General features: G+C 32.9%; 1 protein-coding gene and 1 pseudogene across 2 annotated transcripts in view; one reads left to right on the top strand and one right to left on the bottom strand.

Moving 5' to 3' along the window:
• The first annotated feature begins 1 nt into the window (after position 1).
• LOC124989023 (S-phase kinase-associated protein 1-like) lies at positions 2 to 504 on the top strand (annotated as a pseudogene).
• Positions 505 to 6,801: 6,297 nt separating this feature from the next.
• Mmut (methylmalonyl-CoA mutase) overlaps positions 6,802 to 23,849 on the bottom strand; it is a 34,624-nt gene continuing 17,576 nt past the window's right edge. Inside the window, exons 9-14 of one of the 2 annotated variants that reach the window (XM_047558577.1) lie at positions 21,050 to 21,165; positions 19,555 to 19,686; positions 17,492 to 17,639; positions 11,559 to 11,726; positions 7,619 to 7,746; positions 6,802 to 7,017 (exon numbers count right to left, since the gene is read on the bottom strand). In XM_047558577.1, coding sequence (XP_047414533.1) covers position 7,017; positions 7,619 to 7,746; positions 11,559 to 11,726; positions 17,492 to 17,639; positions 19,555 to 19,686; positions 21,050 to 21,165 — 693 coding nt within the window. In that variant the 3' untranslated portion in view covers positions 6,802 to 7,016. Of the gene's footprint in view, positions 7,018 to 7,618; positions 7,747 to 11,558; positions 11,774 to 17,491; positions 17,640 to 19,554; positions 19,687 to 21,049; positions 21,166 to 23,849 lie in introns of those variants that run through there. The other variant, XM_047558578.1, reaches the window with a different exon arrangement.

Genomic DNA, 23,849 nt, shown 5'->3' with positions numbered 1-23,849 from the left:
CATGCCTTCAATTAAGTTGCAGAGTTCTGATGGGAGATATTTGAAGTTGATGTAGAAATTGCCAAACAATCTGTGACAATCAAGACCACGTTGGAAGATTTGGGAATGGATGATGAAGGAGATGACCCAGTTCCTCTACCAAATGTTAATGCAGCAATATTAAAAAAGGTCATTCAGTGGTGCACACATCACAAGGATGACCCTCCTCCTCCTGAGGATGATGAGAACAAAGAAAAGCGAACAGATGATATCCCTGTTTGGGACCAAGAATTCCTGAAAGTTGACCAAGGAACACTTTTTGAACTTATTCTGGCTGCAAACTACTTGGACATCAAAGGTTTGCTTGATGTTACATGCAAGACTGTTGCCAATATGATCAAGGGGAAAACTCCTGAGGAGATTCGCAAAACCTTCAATATCAAAAATGACTTTACTAAAGAGGAGGAAGCCCAGGTACGCAAAGAGAACCAGTGGTGTGAAGAAAAGTGAAATGTTGTACCTGACACAGTAACACTATAAGGATTGTTCCAAATACTAGTTGCACTGCTCTGTTTATAATTGTTAATATTAGACAAACAGTAGACAAATGCAGCAGCAAATCAATCGTATTAGTGTAATATTGTCCTTATTGCATGTGTAGTTTGAGTATAGACTCCAAACCTATGGCTGAATTTCTTCTAGTATGAGAGAAAGTTTCTTTTTTCTTTATTCTGAATAAAACTGAACTGTGGTTCTCTGTAGAAAGTGACATTTTGGGCTTTCCCTCCTTTTGTAAAGCAATTTCTGCATAGTTTATTGTCCAGTTAACTTTAGTGAGCTTTTAAAAGTTGGCATTGTAAATAAAACAACTTGCAAAAAGTTTTCTGAAATAGAATTAACAAAATATTATCTTTATTCATGAGTTGGAAACTGGAAAAAGGCTACTTGAAGTAAATGTTTTCAGTTGGGAATGTTAGGATGTCTTCCAGCCTCCTGGACTCAATCAGTACCACTGGGGTTGATTACCCTGTATGTGACAGGGCTCCCTTAACTGGACTGAAGGACTTGGGTTTTTTGGTTGTTTTTTTTTTTTTTAATCTCAGCTTTGAATATGTTGCCTAAAGACTCAGTTATTACCCAGTTTGTGGATTGTGGGGGGAGAAATGTAACTAGATAGTTTGATAGCTTTTCAATTAAAAAAGACACTTAATTCAAAAAAAAATAAAAATAAAAAATAAAAACACCCTAAGATTTCATCTAACTGATTAGAATGGTTATTATCAAGAACACAAGCAATAATAAGTGTTGGCGTAGATGTGGGGCAAAAAGCACACTCATAATTGCTGGTAAAGCTGAAAATTAGTGTAGCCACTCTGGAAAGTAGTATGGAGATTCCTCAGAAAACTTGGAATGGACCCACCATTTGACCTAGCTATCCCACTCCTCGGTTTATACTCAAAGGACTTAAAATCAGTATACTATAGTGATGCAGCCACATCAATGTTCATAGCAGCTCAATTCACAATAGCTAGATTGTGGAACCAACCTAGATGCCCTTCAACTGATAAATGTATAAAGAAACTGTGGTATAATATACACAATGAAATATTACTCAGTCATAATGAAGAATAAAATTATGGCATTTGCTGGTAAAGGGATGAATTTGGAAAATATCATGCTAAGTGAAATAGGCCAAGCCCAAAAAACCAAAAGCTGAATGAATGTTTTCTCTGATAAGTGGATGACAATAGAAACGAGGGGGAGTGGCAGTGGAGCGGGGGAGAGAAGAATGGAGGAACTTTGGATGATGTAGAGGAAAATGGGGCAGGAGGGGATGGGAGAAGGAAAGATAGTATAATGAGACAGAAAGTATTACCCTATATATATGTATGAACACTTGAATGGTGTGAATCTTCATTGTGTTCAACTATAGAAATGAGAATTTGTACCCTATTTGTGTACAATGAATCAAAATGCAGTCTGTAAAAATAAAAAAAAATTTAAAAAGAGAGATTCTGAAAAGAAAGCAGAAATCCTTGAAAAAAAGGAAACCAAATTAAAAATTCAATGGAAAGCATCACTAGCAGACTAAACCACCTGGAAGGTGGAGTTTCAAGCATGAAAGTTGATCATGAAGAAAAGATGTTAAGAGACCATGAATGAAATTCTAGGAAATATGAGACAATATGAAAAAAAAACTAAGATTTATCAGGATAGGTAAAGGCTAAGTGATACAAACCAAAGGAATGTACAAGTTTATCAAAAAATAATATTTGAAAATTTCCCAAGCCTTAAGAATGAAATGGAAAGTCAAATACAGGAGGCATAAAGGACTCCAAATATAAAAAATTGCAACAGCTCCACACCAAGGCATATTAGTATTAAATGCCTAACACACAGAATAGGGATAGAATTTTAATGAGTGCCAGAGAAAAATGACAAGTTATATTTAGAGGGAAATTTATCCAGATCTCAGCTGATTTCTGAACTCAGACCCTCAAAATGAGGAGGTCTTGGAATAATATAACAAGCTCTGAAGTAAATGGATGCCAGCCAAGGGTACTATGCCCAGCAAAATTAAGCTTCAGAATTAAAAATGAAATAAAAACCTTCCATGATAACAAAAGCTAAGAGAATTCACAACTAGAAAGCTGGCAATACAAAACATACTCAATAAAATATTTCTTGAAGGAGAAATTAAAAATAAAATTGAAAATAAGCAAAAGGAGGAACTATACTAGAAGACTCAATCAAAGAAACTAATTCAAATCAAAAACCAAAAATAAATCAAAATGACAGGGAAAAAATCATTTCTCAATGATAACATTGAGTGTAAATGGCCCAAACTCAATCAAATGACATAGAATGGCAGATTGGATTAAAAAACAAGACCCAGCAATATGCTGTCTCCAAAAGACTCACCTCATAGACACAGACACCCACAAGCTGAAGGTAAAAGGGTGGGAAAAAAATACATCATTCACATGAATGTCATAAATGAAGGGATTTCTATTTGTGTATCAGATAATGTGGACTTCAAGCCAAAGTTAATCAAAGGGACCAAAGTAAGTAATTTCATACTGCTTAAGGGAATTGTACATCAACAAGACATAACAATCATAAATATTTATGCCCCAAACAGTGGAGCATTTATGTAGAGCAAACAAACCCTTCTCAATTTCAAGAATCAAATAGACCAGAATACAATAATACTGGATGACTTTAACATGCCTGTCTTATCACTGAATCGACCCTCCAAATGAAACTAAAGAATATATAGTACTAATTGTGGTATATATATATATATACAATGGAATATTACTCAGCCATAAAGAATGATAAAATTATGGCATTTGCAGGCAAATGGATGAAACTGGAGAATATCATGCTAAGTGAGATAAGCCAGTCTCAAAAAACCAAAGGACGAATGATCTCGCTGATAAGTGGATGATGACACATAATGGGGGGCGGGAGGGGTTAGTGTTAGGGTTAGGGTTAGGGTTAGGGAGGGGGGCAAGAATGGAGGAAGGAAGGACGGTATAGAGGGAAAAGAGGGGTGGGAGGGGTGGGGGGGAAGGGAAAAAGTAACAGAATGAATCAAACAACATTACCCTATGTAAATTTATGATTACACAAATGGTATGCCTTTACTCCATGTACAGAGAAACAACATGTATCCCATTTGTTTACAATAAAAAATAAAAAAATAAATAAAAAAGTACACTACAGGTTCTATTCAGTATAACCAGACAAGTAAAAAAAAAAAAAAAAAAAACAAAGTGTAAAGATTAGAAATGAAAAAAAAGAATACGTAGTACTAAAAAAAATTAATAATTTAGACTTAATAGACATATATAAAATATTTCATCCATCAGTGATTACACTTTTTTCTTAGCAGCATATGGATCCTTCTCTAAAATAGCCCACATCATAGGCCACAAAGCAATTCTTAGCAAATGCAAAAACTAGAGATAATACCTTGCATTCTATCAGATAATAATGGAATGAAATTAGAAATCAATGAAAACATAAAAAATAGAAGTTCCTCTAACACCTGGAGACTAAGTAATATGCTATTAAATGAACAATGGATAGCAAAAGAAATCAGGGGTGAAATAAAAAAATACTTACAGGTAAATGAGAATAGTGACACAACATATCAATATCTCTGGGACACCATGAAGGTAGTTATAAGAGGAAAGTTGACTTATTCATTAAAGGAATAAAAAGTCACCAAATAAATAACCTTACTACTCAAAGCTCTAGAAAAGCACAAAGGAACACCAAAAGCAGAAGACAGAAAACAATTAAAATTAGAAACAAAGTCAATGAAATTGAAACAAAAGTTATTTTAAAAAATCACCAAAACAAAAATCTGGTTCTTTGTAAAAATAAGTAAAATTGATAAACCCTTAGCCAAGCTTACCAAGAAGGAAAAACTCAATTTACTAAAATTTGTAATGAAAATGGAAATATCACCACAGACACTACTGAAAAACAGACAATAATCAGAAATAATTTTGAAATTTTATATTCTAATAAAATATAAAATCTTGAAAAACATCAACAAATTTCTGGAGACATATGACCTACTCAAATTGAATCAAGAGACACAGAAAATTTAAACAGATCAATTTCAAGCAATGAAATTCAAGGTACCATTCAAACCCTACCAACAAGAAATAGCCCAGGATCAGACAGATTATCAGCAGAGTTCTACCAGAACATCAGAGAAATACTATCACCAATTCTCTTCAAATTATAAAAATGGAGGGAACCCTTTCAAACTTATTCTATGAAGCTAGAATCAACCTGATACAAAACAGACAAAGAGACACCAAGGAAAGAAAACTTAAGACCAATATCCCTGCTGAACAGAGATGCAAATATTCTTAATAAAATACTGGAAAGTCACATACAAAAACATATAAAAAGGTAGTGCACATGATCAAGTGGGGTTCATTCCAGGGATGCAAGGTTGATTCAACATGTGGAAATCAATAAACATAAGTCACCACGTCAATAGACTTAAAGATAAGAATCACATAATTATCTCCATAGATGCAGAAAAGCATTTGACAAAATATAACATCCATTCAAGTTCAAAACACTAGAAAAATTAGGGATAGTAGGAACATACCTCAACATTGTAAAAGCTATATATACTAAACCAGAGGACAACATCATTCTAAAAGGAGAATAATTGAAAGCATTCTCTCTAAAACCTGGAACAAGATAGGGATGCCCTCTTTTGCTACTTCTATTCGACACAGTCCTTGAAACTCTAGACAGAGCATCAGGTAAAAGAAAGGAATTGAAGGGATATGAATAGGAAAAGAAGAGCTGAAACTATATCTATTTGCTGACAACATGATCCTATATTTAGAAGACCCAAAATACTCTACCAGAAAACTTCTAGAACTAAAAAAAAAAAAAAAAAATCAGCAAAGTAACAGGATATAAAATTAACAGCCATAAATCAATTGCATTCCTATACACCAATGACGAATCAGCTGAAAGAGAAACTAGGAAAACTAGCCCATTCACAATAGTATCAAAAAATAAAATACTTAGGACTCAATCTGTCAAAAGAGATGAATGACCTCTACAGTGAAGACTACAGAATGCTAAAATAATAAACCCAAATATTATGTATAATGATAGTGCACTAATAGAAACATAAAAAAATGAAATAACTTTTTATAAAACAGGTAACTAATATCTGTTACAACTCACTCACTTGTAACATTGCTAGAAACATTTTGTTTGCCTTCTTCGTAGTCATGTGACTTCATCTATTACAACTACAAGTTCCATCCAAGTCCATTTACTCCTGAGCCAGTAGGGAAGAAGAAGATTTCAACTAAACAGTGTCTATGATCACAGCAATCTTTAGAATAAAGAAAAAGTTGTCTCCAATCTGTGTAATAATGTAATCTGTGTGCTAATGACTATTAGTTATGACCATGTCCAAAAAAACCACTCATGTATTCATTAATCCTAGTTGATGCAGGGTTATAAATGGCATAGCAAGAGATCTTGGGAGAAGAGGGAGACAGAAAGACCACAACAATCCATTCCATAGTACACATACGCACACTCTTCTCCCAGCTAATCAAACACTAATCTTCAAATGATGCTCAGAAGAAATTTTGTAGATGTTAACTAAAGTCCTTTCTGAGCTGACTTTAATCAAGAGATTGAGTGGGTCACTTAACTTAATCAGATGGATCCCTTTAAAAGAGGACTTGAACCTTTCCTGAACCCAGACTTCAAATAGCAGATGGATCTACCCTTGCTCTCCTGTCATGCCTGAAAAAAGCAAGCTTCAGCTTGTGCCTGGGATTCCAATATGTTCCAGTATCTTCCCTGTTTTCCCTGTGAGTTTCAGGAAGTTAGACAGATTTCATATCACCTAGTACACAACTTAACACATCACAGAAACCAAATTTTTCAATAAACTTATTGAATAAATACACATTTTTATGAGGAAGAAAATAAAATGTCATAGTGACTATATCACTTGACTTGAAGTCAGATTTCTCATCTGTAAAAGGGGAACAATAATCAAGATTTAACATCTTTCTAATCATCATGTTCTAAAAATTAAATAGTGTTATATAGTTTTTAAGTTCTATGGCAATATAGCAATATTATAATACCTTCCAAAACACTGTTGAAATTGACTATAAAAATCAGTAGAAATTGATTACAAAAGAATCACTGTTACTTGTTATCTTCACTTAATGTATCATGTTTAACAACAAAGCATACCTTTCTTCCTTTAATGAACAAAACTTTTAACAACAAACTACAGGTGTTTTTGAGCTATTTTTATTTTTGTAATTTATCTTCAATAAGCAACTCTATACAAGGTAGCACCATTCTGGATCTGGAAAACTAATTTCTTTTTATATCACAGATCTACATTCACAGCTTACACCTCCATTCTTGAGAACACAATAACTGCACAAGCACTTTCATTTAAGGGAATGTTCACAAACATACAATCTCCTGCCACAACAAAAATAAAGTCACATGTTCATGTTAAGGAAGAAAGTAAACCCAACTTGAAGAAATTCTGTCATCTGTTCCCTCTTTCAACCTGCAGGGTCTAATATAATACTCCAGTTGAGGTGATTCTAGTAGAATTTGGCTAAGGATTATTATAATCTATTTTCCAACATAAATAGTCTCCACCAATTTTTCTAAGATATACGTGATTATTTTAATATATGGATTTTATTTTCTTGTACTCAAGTAATGTAACGCTAAACTAAAGAAAAGAACTAGTCAATTTTTTTCATAAGTAAAGTTTAATTCTTAAAATAAAAAGGTAATAGATTAATAAGAAACATTTCTAAATAATGTATCACTATGATTTCCTAAAATAATATCTCCAATAAAGTATTATTACATACAATACTTGAAGGACAATACTTTTTTAAAAATTAAATTTTTTTTTTATTTTTCAAGTGAAACTGTACATACATACTTATAGCATAACATCATGTTTATAAGTAAGGTACTTTAAAGCTTTCAAGGAAATTGGAATTAAATTGAAGACAGGACTTTACTCTCTTTTTTGATCATAACTGAAAGAGAATTTTAGATAAAAGCTAAAATAAGACCAGGATATTATGCAGATTGCTGCTTCTTTTCCAAACACTTCTCAATATCATCAAGTACTTCAACAGCAGCCTTTGGAATTCGAGTTCCAGGACCAAATACATTGGAAACACCAACTTCATACAGAAATTCATAATCCTGTTTAAAGAATTTAATTAATAAAGAACCATTATTTACAATATGAAGGAAATAAACAAAAAAATGACACTTTCCCTTTTTCTCTGTCCCCAATGTCAAAAACTCTTGCAGCTACTGCTGACGTGTTGGGCTAAACAATTTTTCCTTGACTGGAGCTCCTGCTAATAGCGAACAGCACCACCATCCAACCTCAACTCACTAAAAAAACAAAACACACTCTGCCTATGTACGTTTGTGATCAGAAGTTGTATGGCTCCAACAAAGAACTTCTAAGTTTAAATCCATAATTTTCTCTCACCAAATTTTTATTACTGGTCATTATTTGGGCTAAATTTGTATTCTATTATAGCTCTGAGTACAAAACTGTTTATTTCCTCCGAAGTATTTTGTCTGCAGCTAGTGTTTGAACATGATCTCATGATGAAATCAGATTTCCCATAAATAAAGCTTTTTTATTCTGTTGCTTCAACTGTTTTTTAGTTTAATGACAGTCAAAGTTTGGGTGTAAAGATTCCCAGGGCACACATGCTGCCCCAGATCTAAGACTATTTTAGTACTATAACATTTAGAACTCTAATGTCAAGTTTAGAACATGCTTTAAGGCACTGATCCTTATATGCACAATGGTCTAGCTTGGGCTTATTGCTATAGCATTCCTTTTAAGAGCACTCTTAAGTGATCAGAATTAGATAGTGAATTATGTGGTCCTGCTAATTATCCCCCTACTACTTTTCTCTCTCTATTGCATTCTTGTGATATTCTTGTAATGTATGATTTTGTAATGGCATTTAACACATTCTGCAACCTGTGGCCCTCAAGTCTGTGAATTTCTGAGATCAGAGATCATGTCCAGTTATCTTTGTATCTCTAGCACTTGACATGTGAAAGAATTCAAAATGTGTCACTGTCCTTGAGCAGGTGCTATAGATTTTAAGAATTCATAAGCAAACAGGATGAAACCTGTTTAAGAACAATCATCTCCAAATTGTGGACAGTCAAAAATAGGATTGTCTCCTCTAGTTCATAACACTGCTTCATGCCATTTGTCCAGACATCTGAATAGTGGATTTGGAATGAAGTACTGATCTGGGAGAGAACCATGAAATATTAAAGGGTTTCTGACTTACCTAAGTTTTACATAAACCTTGTAAAATGTACCTTAGTGAAGGACTAAAATGTTAGCAATAAGTGAATTTAGATAAGGGTATAACAGATATTTGCACTGTTTTTATTTTTGCACTTTATCTGTTAGCTTTAAATTCTTGCCAAATAAAATTTTTGCTTTGAAATATCCTCCACTTGGCTGGGACAGGGGTATCCTACTTCATGATGTAAGTGGGCATCATGTTTGCTAAATTTGCCTAAAATACTTGGAGGCCACTAATGCTAAGAGAGTTAGATAAAATTGATTGTAATAACATACTAGCAGGGATAGGTCATATTTATTTAACTGAACTACAAAAACTAGACATTCCACAATGATAGGGGCTGTAACTGTTGGATTGAACACCATAAATCAATGTCTTCTAATTTTAAAACTAAGTTACTTTCATCTGAATAATAGTAGCATTTTATATATCCAGAATGTTATGGGCTTGATAAGTGTTCTCCAAAGGTCCATGTGTTAAAGCAAGTCCTGGTAGTATTGGGAGATGGGGAAGTCACCTGGGAGGTGGGTTCTAGTGGGAGGTCTTAGGTCACAGGGGAAGTGGGGCGGGGATGTTCCCATCCAAGAGGTTTCTTCCTCTTTCTTTCATTTCACTGCCATGAGGGGAATGGTTTCACTGCTCCATGTTTTCCCTGCCATGATATGTAGCCTTGCCACAGACCCAAAACCAACAAAACTAACAGATCATGGACTAAAGCCTCCAAAATTTTGAGTCAAAATAAATCTTTTACTTTGCAAGTTGATTATCTCAGGTATTTGTCACTGTAATGGAAAACTGACTAATATAGTATACATGAGTAGTGAGAAAAATACACTATATAATAAAGGATACACACACTTACACAGAAATGTGTCACAGAAAATTGTCCTTGGTCTTCAAACTTATAGGAGAACCAATATTACAGTTAATGATGTTTTAAAGGATTCAAATGTCTAGAAAGTTAATAGACTTGAATGAAATGTTTCTTGAAAACGTCAGATCACTTATACAACAGCTCATATTTCAATCCCAAAATTTTCTGCTGCCTAATTGTTTTAGATGCTACATTTTAATATCTTGTCTAAGTTTAATTATTATAGACTCCATAAGAAAGTGCAAGATAGAAATATAGAAATCGACCACATGATATTGTTCTTTTATGTGCATGTACAAATATGTAACAACAAATTCCACTATTATGTAAAATTATAATGCACAAGTAAAAATAAAAAGGAAAATTTAGTTATTATCTTCTATGTTTAAAAAAATGATGTAATTGTTCCGTAGGTAGATAGCAATAAAGAATAAAAGCCCTTAGCTGGGCATGGTGGCACATGCCTATATACCACCATTTTCAGGAGGTTAAGGAGGGAGGATCATTTGAGCCTAGGAGTTTGAGACCAGCATGGGCAACACAGTAAGATCCTGTCTCATTAAAAAAGAAAAAGAAAAAAGAATAATAGCACTTTATTTTTCCAAATAGTATATTGGATTTATGAAAATAACAGGTATGTTAATAGTTTTGTATTGACTATATCACCTTAAGAAATTTATTGTTAAATAATATGTAGTTTCCTTACTAGTCCCACACTACTGCATATTCCACAACCTCATTTCAAAAGTAGTATATTAATTCACTATTCTAAATTCTAAGTTGTAATGGAAGAAGAAAAATTGTAGTGCAGGAAACAAAGTCACATTCCACTCATGAAGTTCTGCTTATAGTGGTGGGGTCTTTGTAGCAACTACAAATCATTTACTTAGAATAGCCTCATACAGTGTTTTTCTAACAATATTTTTTCCATTCTCAGTAACAAAGGAAAACCTGGCATAATCAGAAACTGGATTGAAAATGGACCCTTTCTGTATCTTAACAAATTATTTTAACAAATTGGGAATGTGATATGTGAATGATGTTCTCCCACCCCATTAAAAATTAATTGATATAATTATCATTACTTAGCATCCATTTCTCTTTCCCTAAGGGGTCCCACATTTTTCTTCAAGTATCTATTTCCTTCCCTACTTAGCCTATAATTTCCAGGACAAGCTGATTCTGATACAAGTCTGTATTAGGGTCTTTCTGGCTCCAAGAAAACAGTACTTCAAACAAATTAGATTAAGTAATAAAAGGGATTTACAAGACATCATATTGAGATAGCTCTGAGGGAAGGCAATAAGTGAAGGTGGGAACATGTAAGAAATGGACAAAGTAGCTTCCCCAGAACAAAAGCAAAGTTAGCTAAAGAACTTGCTCCATCTGAAAGAAGTTCTGCCTTTGATTAGGGTTTGATACATTCACCATGTGTTTACCCTACTTCTCCATTCTAGTGGTGATATTTAATTACTTTCATCCTGCTCTTTCTCTATCACTGTTTATCAAATATGAGTCAGACAGGTGTCTGTCCTAAGTTATTGGTTTGTAAGGATGTAGTTCTTTCATAGAATCTTTGCAAACTGTTGAATTGTACACAGGAGTTAAAATATAGCTCAAATAGAAAATAACATTATCCACTTTTTGGTCTTTGTAGAATTTACTTAGTGAAATTACCAAGAAATAATTTGGTTCTAAAGTTACAACATTTTATCTTTAAAGCTACATATAAGTTATCATTACTCAGGACTCTCATCATAGTACTAGAAAAATACTGGAGAAAAAGATACCTGTGGCGGTATCACGCCTCCACACATGACAAGGATATCTGGCCGTCCAAGGGCATTAAGTTCTTTGATGAGCTCAGGAACGAGGGTTTTATGACCAGCAGCCAGTGTGCTCACACCCACAGCATGTACATCTGCATCTACAGCCTGCTGGGCCACTTCACGGGGAGTCTAAATGATCAGAAAGTAAAGAGTCCTCATTCATTCCTAGGCAATAACTAGAAAAAAAAAAACCTGTTGTAAACGTATTATGCTACTTAAGTCAACATTCCAAGATTTTTATCATTAAAAAGAGTAAAATGACTATTGCTCCATATTTCATCATTTGCAAAATTACAAATACCACTAAAGCTACTGAGGCAATAAACATCAATTCTGTATTTACTTCTAGCATTAGAATTGATCGATTATCAAGTTATGCCAATATTTTTTAAGTGTATCTGTGACCTTCATTACCAACATTTACTGAGTTGTTGTGTAACACAAGGCAGTATCTTATGGCATCTATAAAGAATTTAAAACACAAACACCAAATGCATAGTAAAAACAGGAACTTGGGTTTAACCATTGAATGGGAAACAGTAACATCAGCAAGATAGAAGACAGGAAGCTCCAGACTCTTGTTCCCACAGACACCAAATTAGCAATACTATATTGAATAAAATATCTTTATGACATCTCTAGAAATTACATAAAAGGCTACAACACCTGGGTAAGTACATAATGAAGAGAAGGGATGACATCAAGAAGGGTCTGTTTTGTGTCTACTAACTGGATTTAATCATGTTAGGATATGGAATTACAAAGATGATTTCATGTATTCAAGTATGAATTGAGTTGCACAAGCAACTCATATATATATAAATTATATATATATTTAAATTATTTCATATAAAAGTTACCTACAACTCTCATATTGAAAATGAAAAAAATTGGGAACAATGACACCACCTCAGAAACTACTATACAAATTATGGGGCAAAAAATATTTATCAATCTGTGAATTTTCTGAGTTTGGCAAGATTTTTAGACTCATAATTTTAGTGTAGAAACAACAGATTCTATACTGTCAGTTAATGGAGCCAAATGCAAGGACATTCCTAAGTAAATCATACAGGTAAAATCTCAAGTCTGAGAAATATTAACAAGCAAAACTAAAACTCCTTTATTTTTCTTTTTGGTATTAAAGACTGAACCCCAGGGGTGTTTTACCACTGAACTACACCACAAGCCCTTCATATTTTTATTTTGGAACAGGGTCTCACTATGTAATACAGCCTGGCTTCAAACTTGCTAACCTTCTGCCTCACCCTCCTGAGTCACTGGGATTACAGTCATGCCTGGAATGAAATTACAACTCTTAAAAGAAAATGTACACATTCTTGCTACTCATTTCTTATAGGTATGAAATTTAATTAAACATGATTACCATTCATATCATCCAAAATACCAAAATATATTAGGTTAAAATTCTATTTGAATAATATAGTTCCATGCTTTATGTTTATATATATTTAACTGAATTCACAGTACCAGATATTAAATATTTTTAAATTCAAATAAAATTTTGATTAAATCAGTCATCAGTGAACTACAGGTGACATATAAGTTATATGTTATATTACCAATGTTTGTGATATTAAAAGGTAAATAATATTTTTATTTCATGTTTTTTTTTCTTTTTTTTTTTTTTTTTTTGTAGTGCTGGGGATTGAACCCAGAGCCTTGTGCTTGTGAGGCAAGCACTTTACCAACTGAGCTATATCCCCAGGCCTAATAATATTTTTATATATTGGATATAAAGAAGATGTAAACATGCAGTTTCTTGAAAATTTTCCTTTAGATGCCAACAGCTGGCAACACTATTTAAAAATATTTTAATCTTATGAAAAAGTATTTCCCCAAATTTAACTGCTAACTATTGAAAGTCTCTTGTATTAGTATTTAAAACAAACAAAAACAAAGCAAAAGGGTAGGAAAATGTAAAGTTTAATCAAATAAAGCAAATGTTTTAATTGAAAAAATTAGAATGGAAAAGGATTCAACTTTAAGAACAAACAAAAGCAATCTAAATATACTTATTTGAGGTTCTTAACAAAATTTGCATTGAATACATAAGATTAAACACATTTACATATTTATATAACAATACACTTTAAGGACAAATCTCTAGAAGTTTGGGCTAGTTATTTATAGTTACAATTTCCTCTAGATTCTTGACAGTGATATTTAAGAATTCAAACAAAAAATTTTTATGGAAGCTTATTCAAAACCTGGGTCTCCTCAGGAAGGTTTACTTTACTGATGAAAACACAGACTATTCTTTAGTCCTCAACTTAGATTACCTCACTGCAGTATGTAATAATGCTATATCCTTCCTCTTGAAACTCTTCTTCCTTAGTTCTTCCACTACTCAACCCATTTCCTTTCATTCCTTTGCTGTCTCCTCTACTTCTCTTTAATGTCCTGGTTCTGCTTTCATATTACTGTACATGCTCCTCATGAGACATTACATCCATCACCATGGTTTTAAGTAGCATTTATATACTGATAAAAGCCTCAAAATCTTTGTCTTTAACTGGGGTCTCTCCTATGCTCCAGACATGTATGTCCAACTTATATGGTCATTTTTATCTGAATGTTCCATAAATACTATAAACACAACATGTCCAAAATCAAACTTAGTCTCTATATTAGTTTCCTAGGGCTGTAGTATGAAATTTACACAAATGGGGTGAGTTAAAACAATAGAAAATTATTCTCTCACAGTTCTGGAGGTCAAAATCAAGGTGTCAGCAAGACTATGCTCCCTCCAAAGGTTCCAGGGAAGAATTCTTCCTTGCTTCTTCCTAACTTCTCTTGGCCACCAGTAATCCTTGCATTTCTTGGTTTGTAGCTGCCATCACTCCAATTACTGTTTCTAATGTCTGTTTAAATTCCTAACAACTGTGATTTGGCAAAATCAGACTATAGGCAAATGCGTATTTATGATCTGATTTAGCAAATAAGTCACATCATTGATCAGTAAATATAGTTCTAACATGAATTGACTTTTTTTTTTAACATTAGAGAGTAGCAAGTAAAACAGACATGTATCAGGAATTTCACTTGTTTGTGATATGACAGATTTTGCTAAATCATATACTTTTTGAATACTAGAAGAATATTTCTCAAATTTTGGAACTTTTCATAATATAATGGCAAAAAATGATAAAACTTTAAATTAATTTGCATTTGTTCATATTTCCTTCACATTTATATAGCTATTTATATATGAAGAAGACAATGAATCAATCTGTAATTTTTAGTGTTTGCTGATTTCCATGATGTGCACATTCCAACCATAGCCAGTTTTAGTCTATCAACATGATAGTGCTGAATGCACAGCAGGGAAAAGATACACATTAGCACACAACATGTATTTCCAACATGTAGACATGAGAGATTCAAATAACCTCAAGAGTAAAGGTAATAATAAAATGTAATAAGACAAATAGTCTACAAGTAATCAACAGATATATGAAAAAATGTTCAACATCTCTAGTAATAAGAGAAATGCAAATCAAAACTACCCTAAGATTCTATCTCACCCCAATTAGAATGGCAATTATCAAGAATACAAGCAACAATAGGTGTTGGCAAGGATGTGGGGAAAAAGGTACACTCATACATTGCTGGTGGGGTTTCAAATTAGTGCAGCCACTCTGGAAAGCAGTGTGGAGATTCCTTAAAAAACTTGGAATGGAATCATCATTTGACCCACTCTACTCCTTGGCCTATACCCAAAGGACTTAAAATCAGCATACTATAGAGATACAGCCACATCAATGTTCATAGCTGCTCAATTCACCATAGCCAGATTATGGAACCAATCTAGATGCCCTTCAATTGATGAATGAATAAAGAAACTGTGGTATATATATATAATGGAATATTAGTCAGACATAAAGAATAATAAAATTACAGCATTTGCAGGCAAATGGATGAAATTGGAGAATATCATGCTAAGTGAGATAAGCCAATCTCAAAAAAACAAAGGACGAATGATCTTGCTGATAAGCAGATGATGATACATAATGGGGTGTGGGAGGGAGGCAAGAATGGAGGAAGGAGGGACTTTATAGACAGAAAAGAGGGGTGGGAGGGGTGGGGGAAAGGAAAAATAACAGAATGAATCAAACACCATTACCCTATGTAAATGTATGATTACACAAATGGTATGCCTCTACTTCATGTACAACCAGAGAAACAAATTGTACCCCATTTGTTTACAATAAAAAAAAAAAAAAAAGGAATTCATAAGTTTTGAGAACCTATCACCTTTACTTATTTTATTTTATTTTTTGGTACTGGGGATTGAGCCCAGGGGTACTTAACTACTGAGCCACATCCCCAACCTTTTTTATATTATTATTTAGAGGCAGGGTCTTATACAGTTACTTAGGGCCTCACTAACTTGCTTAGGCTGGCTTTGAACTAGAAGTCCTCCTGCCTCAGCCTCCCGAGCCTCTGGGATTATAGGCACGCACCCCAACACCCCACTCACTTTTACTTTTAATGTAATTTATTCAGCAATATTAATGGCAATGTGAAACAACTGGTTTTCAAAATACCTATAAATTTAACTCCTGGATGCCTCACTAGTCCATGCTGGTTCTCTTACTACTGCCTACATATCTGTAAATAGTCTCTTAATTAAATGTGATTTGATTTCCGCTGAGATCCTAGCATCATCTTAATTAAGATTTTTATTACTCTCACTCATATTACTGGACATCTTAACTGAACTCCTTGCATCTTGCTGCAGCTCCTCTCATTTGACTTAAGAAAGTGATCATACTAGAAAGTGAATTTTCTAAAATACAATGATTGTGCCGCTGTACCCAAACACCTTTGGAATGAAGTACAACCTTCTTACAGTGCATATAAAGCTATTAATAATCTTCACCCTACCCCTTGCACCGAATTCTAGTTTTACCCTTGCAGTTAGCTGAAGGCTTCATGCCTTCTTATAGCTCTCTCTCTGCTAGAGCTGACCCTCCTTTATAGAATGGCCTTCCCAGCCTTGTTCTCTCAGCTTCTGAAAGACATAGCTCAAAAGTAAGTTCATAAGATGCTTAAAACAAATGAGGCGTACTCCTTGTCTATACCTTAATTATAGTAATTACCACACTCAACTATAATTATTGTTAAGTAAATCTATCCTTACTAGGAGACTGTAACCTCCCTGAGAACAAAGTTCCACCTTATTCAACTCAGAGGCCAGCATCTGGTAAATGACCAGTAAATATGTAGCAGATAAAGCTTTTAGTACAAAATTTATTAATATGTATTTTTCAGTCAGGATTTTTCTTGTAGTAGAATGATTAATGTGTTATCACTCTATAGAGAATTTTGGTTTCATTTACCTCCAACACATTTTTATTTTCCTGTCTGGGTCTAATATTCTGTGACTAAATAAAATGCCGGTTAGAAAGTAAGAAAGAAGAAAACTTTCTCAGAGATTGAGCTTACTCTTATGTTTGATTTCCTTTCCAAAACATTTCCACAATCCCCTGTGGGCTATCTTTCTCACAAAATATAAGTCACCTATGAAAGAGTACAATAAAATTTTTAAAAGTCATCTACAGCTTCCAAAGTCAAATAAAAATTGTAGTTCTGAACTGACATTTACTTATACCAAGTCAGAATATGAATTTCATTTTAATTTTTCATAATTAGATTTGATCATTCAATAATTAGAGAATTTGTTGAACATGTTCTTTTCTAACTTTAAAAACATCATTTTGATCTATTGTTTTCTACTTTTTTAATGAGACTTATACTATTTGGAACTGTCTCCACAATTTTTCTTTTCTTCTTTTTTTTTTTTAATTGTTTGTTCTATTTAGTTATACAAGACAGCAGAATACATTCTGACTCATTATTATACATACCTGAAAAAGAGGGCCTATGTCCACATCAAAACCAAGATCAGCAAATCCTGTAGCAATAACTTTTGCTCCTCTGTCATGACCATCTTGTCCCATTTTTGCCACAAGAAGACGAGGTCTGCGACCTTCCCGTTCCATGAATTTATGAACTCTAAGGAACATTTTCAAAGATAAGAATAGTTAAGTATCAATTGCCCAAAGGTGGGATAGAAAAACAGTCATTTATTCACAGTAACTCTTTCAAAAACCCTTGACCTATTTGCTTGTATTTTGTTAATATCTTTATTTTACATTGAGATGGGCATTAAAGCCTGAATATGTTTGTTATCTTCCTCTTAGAGAAAAGTGAAAGATGGCCTAGCCTGGGAGCCCATTTACCCAGAGAAGATCACAGTGAAGCAAGATGAAAAAATGATGACTTTCCAACCCTTCAGCAAGTACCCTTCAGATTCCTTTACAAGATATGTGACCCATTAGTTTTAAATTGTTCCTATCTCACCTCCCATTCACATGTGTGAGCACTCCCAAGTTGACTGCAATACAACTTTTTATATTAATGTTTCATCAAAATGACTACTTGGTTAATATGACAAATTAAAGTGGAACATGAAAAAATATTTTATTTATTTTCTTCAAAGAAAAATACTTTCCTTTAGATAACTTTTATATCGGTTGTTTTGATATCTATGTAGTATATAAAAATTACAAGAAAGTTTTTAGTAAAAAGCTTGTTACAAAGGTTGAGGACACCAATCACCAAAAAAGTCGGTCTTTGCACTTGAGAAATATGATCACATTACTCCACATTTTCACCTCATGCTGTGACAATGTCATTTATTGTCAGTTCAGTGAAAATTTGTTTTAGTTTATGCACACATATTAACCAGATGTTTATTTTCAAATTGAAAAAAAACAAGATTTTATTCTAGCAATTAAACAATGTAAATAAACTTAAGAAAACATGCAAGTCTACTACAGTAAACAGATTGAAATAAATACCTGGAGGAAATGAAGCAATATTAGTGTTAATGATACAAACATCTGTTTGAAATGAGAATGCCTAAAGAGAACTACAGTGAAAATTCAAGATATGATTAGTTTTACTAAAACTAATATTGACAGTTTCAAAGTTTTTTAATCTTCATTAATTGATACTTAATATGTTATACAATTACATGTAATTATATACAGTCATGTTCAGTTTAATGACCAGGACACATTCTGAGAAATGTATAGTTACATGATTTTGTCACTGTTTGAACATCATAGAGCATACTTAAACAAACTTAGATGGTGTAGACTACTGCATATCTAGGCTCTATGGTAAACAGACATATATATACGTGTGTGTGTGTGTGTGTGTGTGTGTACATATACATATGATGGAGAAAACACGATCTTAAATCAGGCACAAGAGAAAACGACACGATCAAAGACTGTAAATATGAGAAGAATGAGGCTTCTGCCAATAACACAGCATACTCTTTTCTAATAAACAAATTTTATAAGTAGAAATACATTCTAAAATAAAAAGTACAATAAATAAACTAGTAGTGGAGTTATTATCACCACATATTATATACTACATGTAACTGTATGTTCTATCTTTGTGTATGACTGATAGCAGATAAGATTTAAACCACCATCACCACAAACACAAGTAATGTATTGTGCCTCATGTTACTACAGCTATGGCTACATCACAAGGAGATAGGAATTTTTTAGCTTCATTATAACCACTGCATATGGTCCATTGGCATTTGCATTTTGGCACATGATGGTACAGTATATTTATAATTATATATTATGTATGATAAATTATATATCATATACTTCTTGAACTATATATGAATTATATAATAATTATACCTTCTATAATATATAATATAAATATATATTTAATATTAATTAGTTTTACTAGAATTACATCTACTTACTAATAGTAAAGTTGATTCAATATTTTCCAAGTTGTACCTGAGAAAACTAAGCTAAGGTCCCAGTAGAATCAAGGGAATTGAGTTAACAGAAAAGAAACTTCTAGCTTTTAAAAAAATCTCACATTTTACCTCTTAATAGCCGATGTTATCTCTTTACTTTCTCCAAATTCCTGGCGATATGCACCACTCACCATACGATCATTAGCTTTATGTTCACCAAATACCTTTTTCATAGCATCTGTGATTTCTCCAACTGTACATCTAAAATATTAAATGAGATTCCAATAACATCGTTACTTTGAAATAGTTACCTTAATACTATAATCAATCATTTTATTTAAGTAAAAATATGCTATCAAAAATTTAAACAAAGAATGTTTTAAAGCATAATAAAAATAGCTTTCCTGAGAATACATATGAAAATGTGATTCTGAATGTCTGTATGCATTATAATCTCTTTTCAACATGTAACCAGAATTTACCTGAATGACCTAAAAACTACAAATAGACAATAATCTGAAGGTTACTGAATATATTACCACTTAAGAGTACAACTGAACAAAAAGCAAGACTCCCCTGTCATTTTTTGATAAGTATATCATTTAGCAAGTTTTAAACAAAGAGGAGGTTGCTGGAGAATTTAGGAAGACCAGTTATACTATAGAAGAAAACCAAATAAAGTAGGCTAAGATGTTAGCATAAAATGAGAGACCGGGAACAATTTTAAAATGTATTCTACCATTTCTGGGTGCAGTAGTGCATGCCTGCAATCCTAGCAACTGAAAGGCTGAGGCAGGAGGATTGCAAGTTTAAGGTCAACCTCAGCAACTTATTAAGACTCTCAGAAACTTAGTGAGAATGAGGATGTAGTTTAGTAGCAAAGTGCCCCTGGGTTTAATGCCTAGTACCAAACAATAACAACAAAATAAAACCAATTATTCTGCTTTTAAAACGATGGCTTTAGCAACAAGGGAAAATGATTGAGACAGGGCAGGGAAGATGGTTCTTCTGTTTGTTTCATGATTAAGAATAATTCAAAATACATTGCATGACAAGAGGTTTATCTTTCAAATCTCAGAAAAATGTTACCCCTACACAACCAAAGGCTGTCTAAATATCAAGTTGGTACACCTTGATATTATACCTGTAAGCACAGCAAACTTCAACCTACAAAACTGTGAAATGGATTCATTATAGTAGCTTCAAATGTCCTGAGCCACACTGAAATATATAAGCATTAATATAACCAATTCAAAGTAGACTAATGCAGGACACAGTAGCACTTTCCTGCAATCACAGCAATTCAGGAGGCTGAGGCAAGAGAATTATAAGTTCAAGGTTAGCCTGGGCAATTTAGAAAGAATGCCTCAAAAAACAAAACAAAAAGGGCTGGTGGTATAGCTCAGTGGTAGAGTGCCCCTGGGTTCAATCCCTAGTACCACTACCCCAAAGTATATTCCTGTTTCAAATGAGCAGATACTTAATGAAAATAAGAATTAAAGTTATTATGCTTTCCATTATTTTCTTTTGAGCTTGCAGGAGGAAACTTTTACTTAAGTACATTCTGAAAAAGTAAACTGATCAGCTTTAGTATTTCAAAAAGTCCAAATTTAAATATCCTTACCTTGCACGAGCTGCATCCACTGCAAGAGCCAAAATATTCCCGTCTCCACTGGCAGCACATTGGGTTAGTGCAGCAAGACACCGTTCAGCTAAAGCTTGGTCCCTGCTAGATTTGATCTTATGGAAAAGGTCAAAGAAAGGAAAAATTACAACAGGGAATAAAAGAGATATTAGGAGATTAGATCCTGACTGACACATGCAATATGGAATTTTTCATAATCCTAGTCTCATAAATGAGAGAAGAAATAACAAGAATAATATATAACCTAAGTGGTTTGACTCTGCATCGTGTACAACCAGAGAAATGAAAAGTTGTACCCCATCTGTGTACAATGAGTCAAAAAAAATTAAAAATAAAAATAAATAAATTGCACAGGAAAAAGTATATATATATACACACACACACACACACACACACACACACACACATACACACACACACACACATATATAAAACCTAGGAATTACATTCATTCATATAATTCATTCACTCAGGATCTCCTAAAATAATTCAGTACAATAACAACAAATTGGAAACAAGGAGGGAAATATTACTACTGATATTGCTAAACTTAACCTTTCCTGAAGTAGCAAGACAATGAAAGCAAAGTGCATCTTTTATAGAAATATTTTAAAAGAACACTAAGATTCATAGTAAGATGGAAAGAAATAGATCAGAACTTTGAGAATATTTTAATTACATTTTAAATTTCCTTTAGCTAATTAAAAATATATTGGTAATAATACCTATGTACATATATTGCTGCTCTTTGTATTTATAAATAATCCTAAGAGGAGACAGAGAGAGATGGAGAAAGAGAAACACAATGTAGAACATAGTTAAAAACATTTCCAGTAGATCCTAGCTCTACTCTGCTCTGCTAACAACTTGACAAAACAGTTATTCTAATTCAATGTTTTACAAGCTGCACCACCTGCAAATAAGCCTAAAATATGATAGTGTTCAAGATGCTATCAAAATATCATGTAGAATCTATAACAAGAGGTGGGATGAAAAATTTTTATTGGGGCATAGAAAAATTCAACTCCAAATTCTCTGTGAAAATGCCCACTTTTCTATATATAGTTTTATTTTTTTGTAATCTAATTTGCAAGTTTTTCTAATGTAAGGGGAGGCATTATAGTAGTATGTTGTTTCCTGAATGGTGAGTTTTAATCCATTAGTGGATGGTAATACAGAATTAGTGAACTATAATGGAAAATAAAATAAAAAATAGTGAATGCCACATACTTGAAAAAGTACTATTTTGTGAAACTTTTCTTTTGGTTATAGTGCATTCACATGTGTGTATGTAGACAGACATGTAGGTAAAATGTCTTTTTAACTGTGAATTATGGTCCAAAAAGTTGGAATGACACTAGTATGGAATGAAGAGCACAGGCATGTGAATAACACTGAGGTTCAAGTTCCAACTTTGACACCTGCTAGCTGATAGTACATAAGAAAGTTATTAACAACTCTTCATAACAATCTTTTGTTAAGTTGGATTGATGAAAAAAATATGGTCCTTACAGGATGGAACGAGAAAGTGCATACCTAAAGCAATTCCTGGTATAGCATAGGCACTCAATAAATCTTAGTTTATTAACTGAATAACAAGAGTTTAAGAGTTATGGTCTTAGGAAACAAGAGCTTCCACATTTACAGCCAGTGGAACATATATACGGCTTAATATCTTATCATTGGATCCCTCATCTGTTAAGTAATATAGTAAATACCTACAAAACAAAATAATAGATGAAAACAACAATCAAAGAAAAGAACTTAGCACAGTGTGTGGTACATAAAAAGTGCTCAAAAAATGTTAACAATTACTGCTCTATTGTCATTACTGAATTTCTCTCTCTTGCCAAAAATAAGGCTGATCATTGTTTATGACAAATGGAACCTCTCAAGCTTGAGGGTATAGAGTTAATAAGAACCTGAAGTATCAGAGAATACAAAAAGTTTTCTCCAAACAAAATAAATACTGAGACTTTGGTGATCACTGAAAATAAAATGGTATGCACTAAATAGGGTCTTTCTTAAAAATGATATAATTATAATATGTGAAAAGTCATTGTTACTCCTGAATAGATTGAGGGTAAAATCATCATTAAACACCTGCCACTAACTCCAATGAAAAAAAATAATTGACATTGTTAGGCATTTAATCTAATTGGACAAAGTTTTAAATAATCAAAGGGAAAGTGAACAAAGAAAAATCATTATGGGATTTTGTTTTATGCCTTGGAAATAGCAATAATTACAAATGTCAGAGATTAGGAGTCCCAGGTAGCTTGTTACAACAGAAATACATAGGTTACAGCAGTAAAATAATTTTTATCTAATTTTGTATTTTTACATAGTTTTATTTATCTCAATGAGGAATTGAAAAAAGGAAACATGATACTCAACTAAAATAAACAAACATACAAGTTCATTATAAACTGTAGCTTAACAAAGCACTACCAATAGTTGAATTTTAATAATCAGAAGGCAAAATCATTCTTTCATAATAGTATCATAGTTAGTAGAAGTTATAATGAGAAGCCCTAGACACAAATATGGACTTTGACCTTAATTTGTTTTCACTTTTACTTTGAGTGAGTTACATAATTATCTAAGCCTGAGGTTTTTTTTTCTTTTTTCTTTTTTTTTTGCCTTGTCTCTATTTTTTTTTTATTGTAAACAAATGGGATACATGTTGTTTCTCTGTTTGTACATGGAGTAAAAGCGTACCATTTGTGTAATCATAAATTTCATAGGGTAATGTTGTTTGATTCATTCTGTTATTTTT

This window comes from Sciurus carolinensis, chromosome 7 (genome assembly GCF_902686445.1).
Source record: "Sciurus carolinensis chromosome 7, mSciCar1.2, whole genome shotgun sequence".
Taxonomy (NCBI): domain Eukaryota; kingdom Metazoa; phylum Chordata; class Mammalia; order Rodentia; family Sciuridae; genus Sciurus; species Sciurus carolinensis.
Note: the sequence above shows the minus strand (reverse complement) of the source record. Positions and strands in the feature narration are given on the sequence as shown.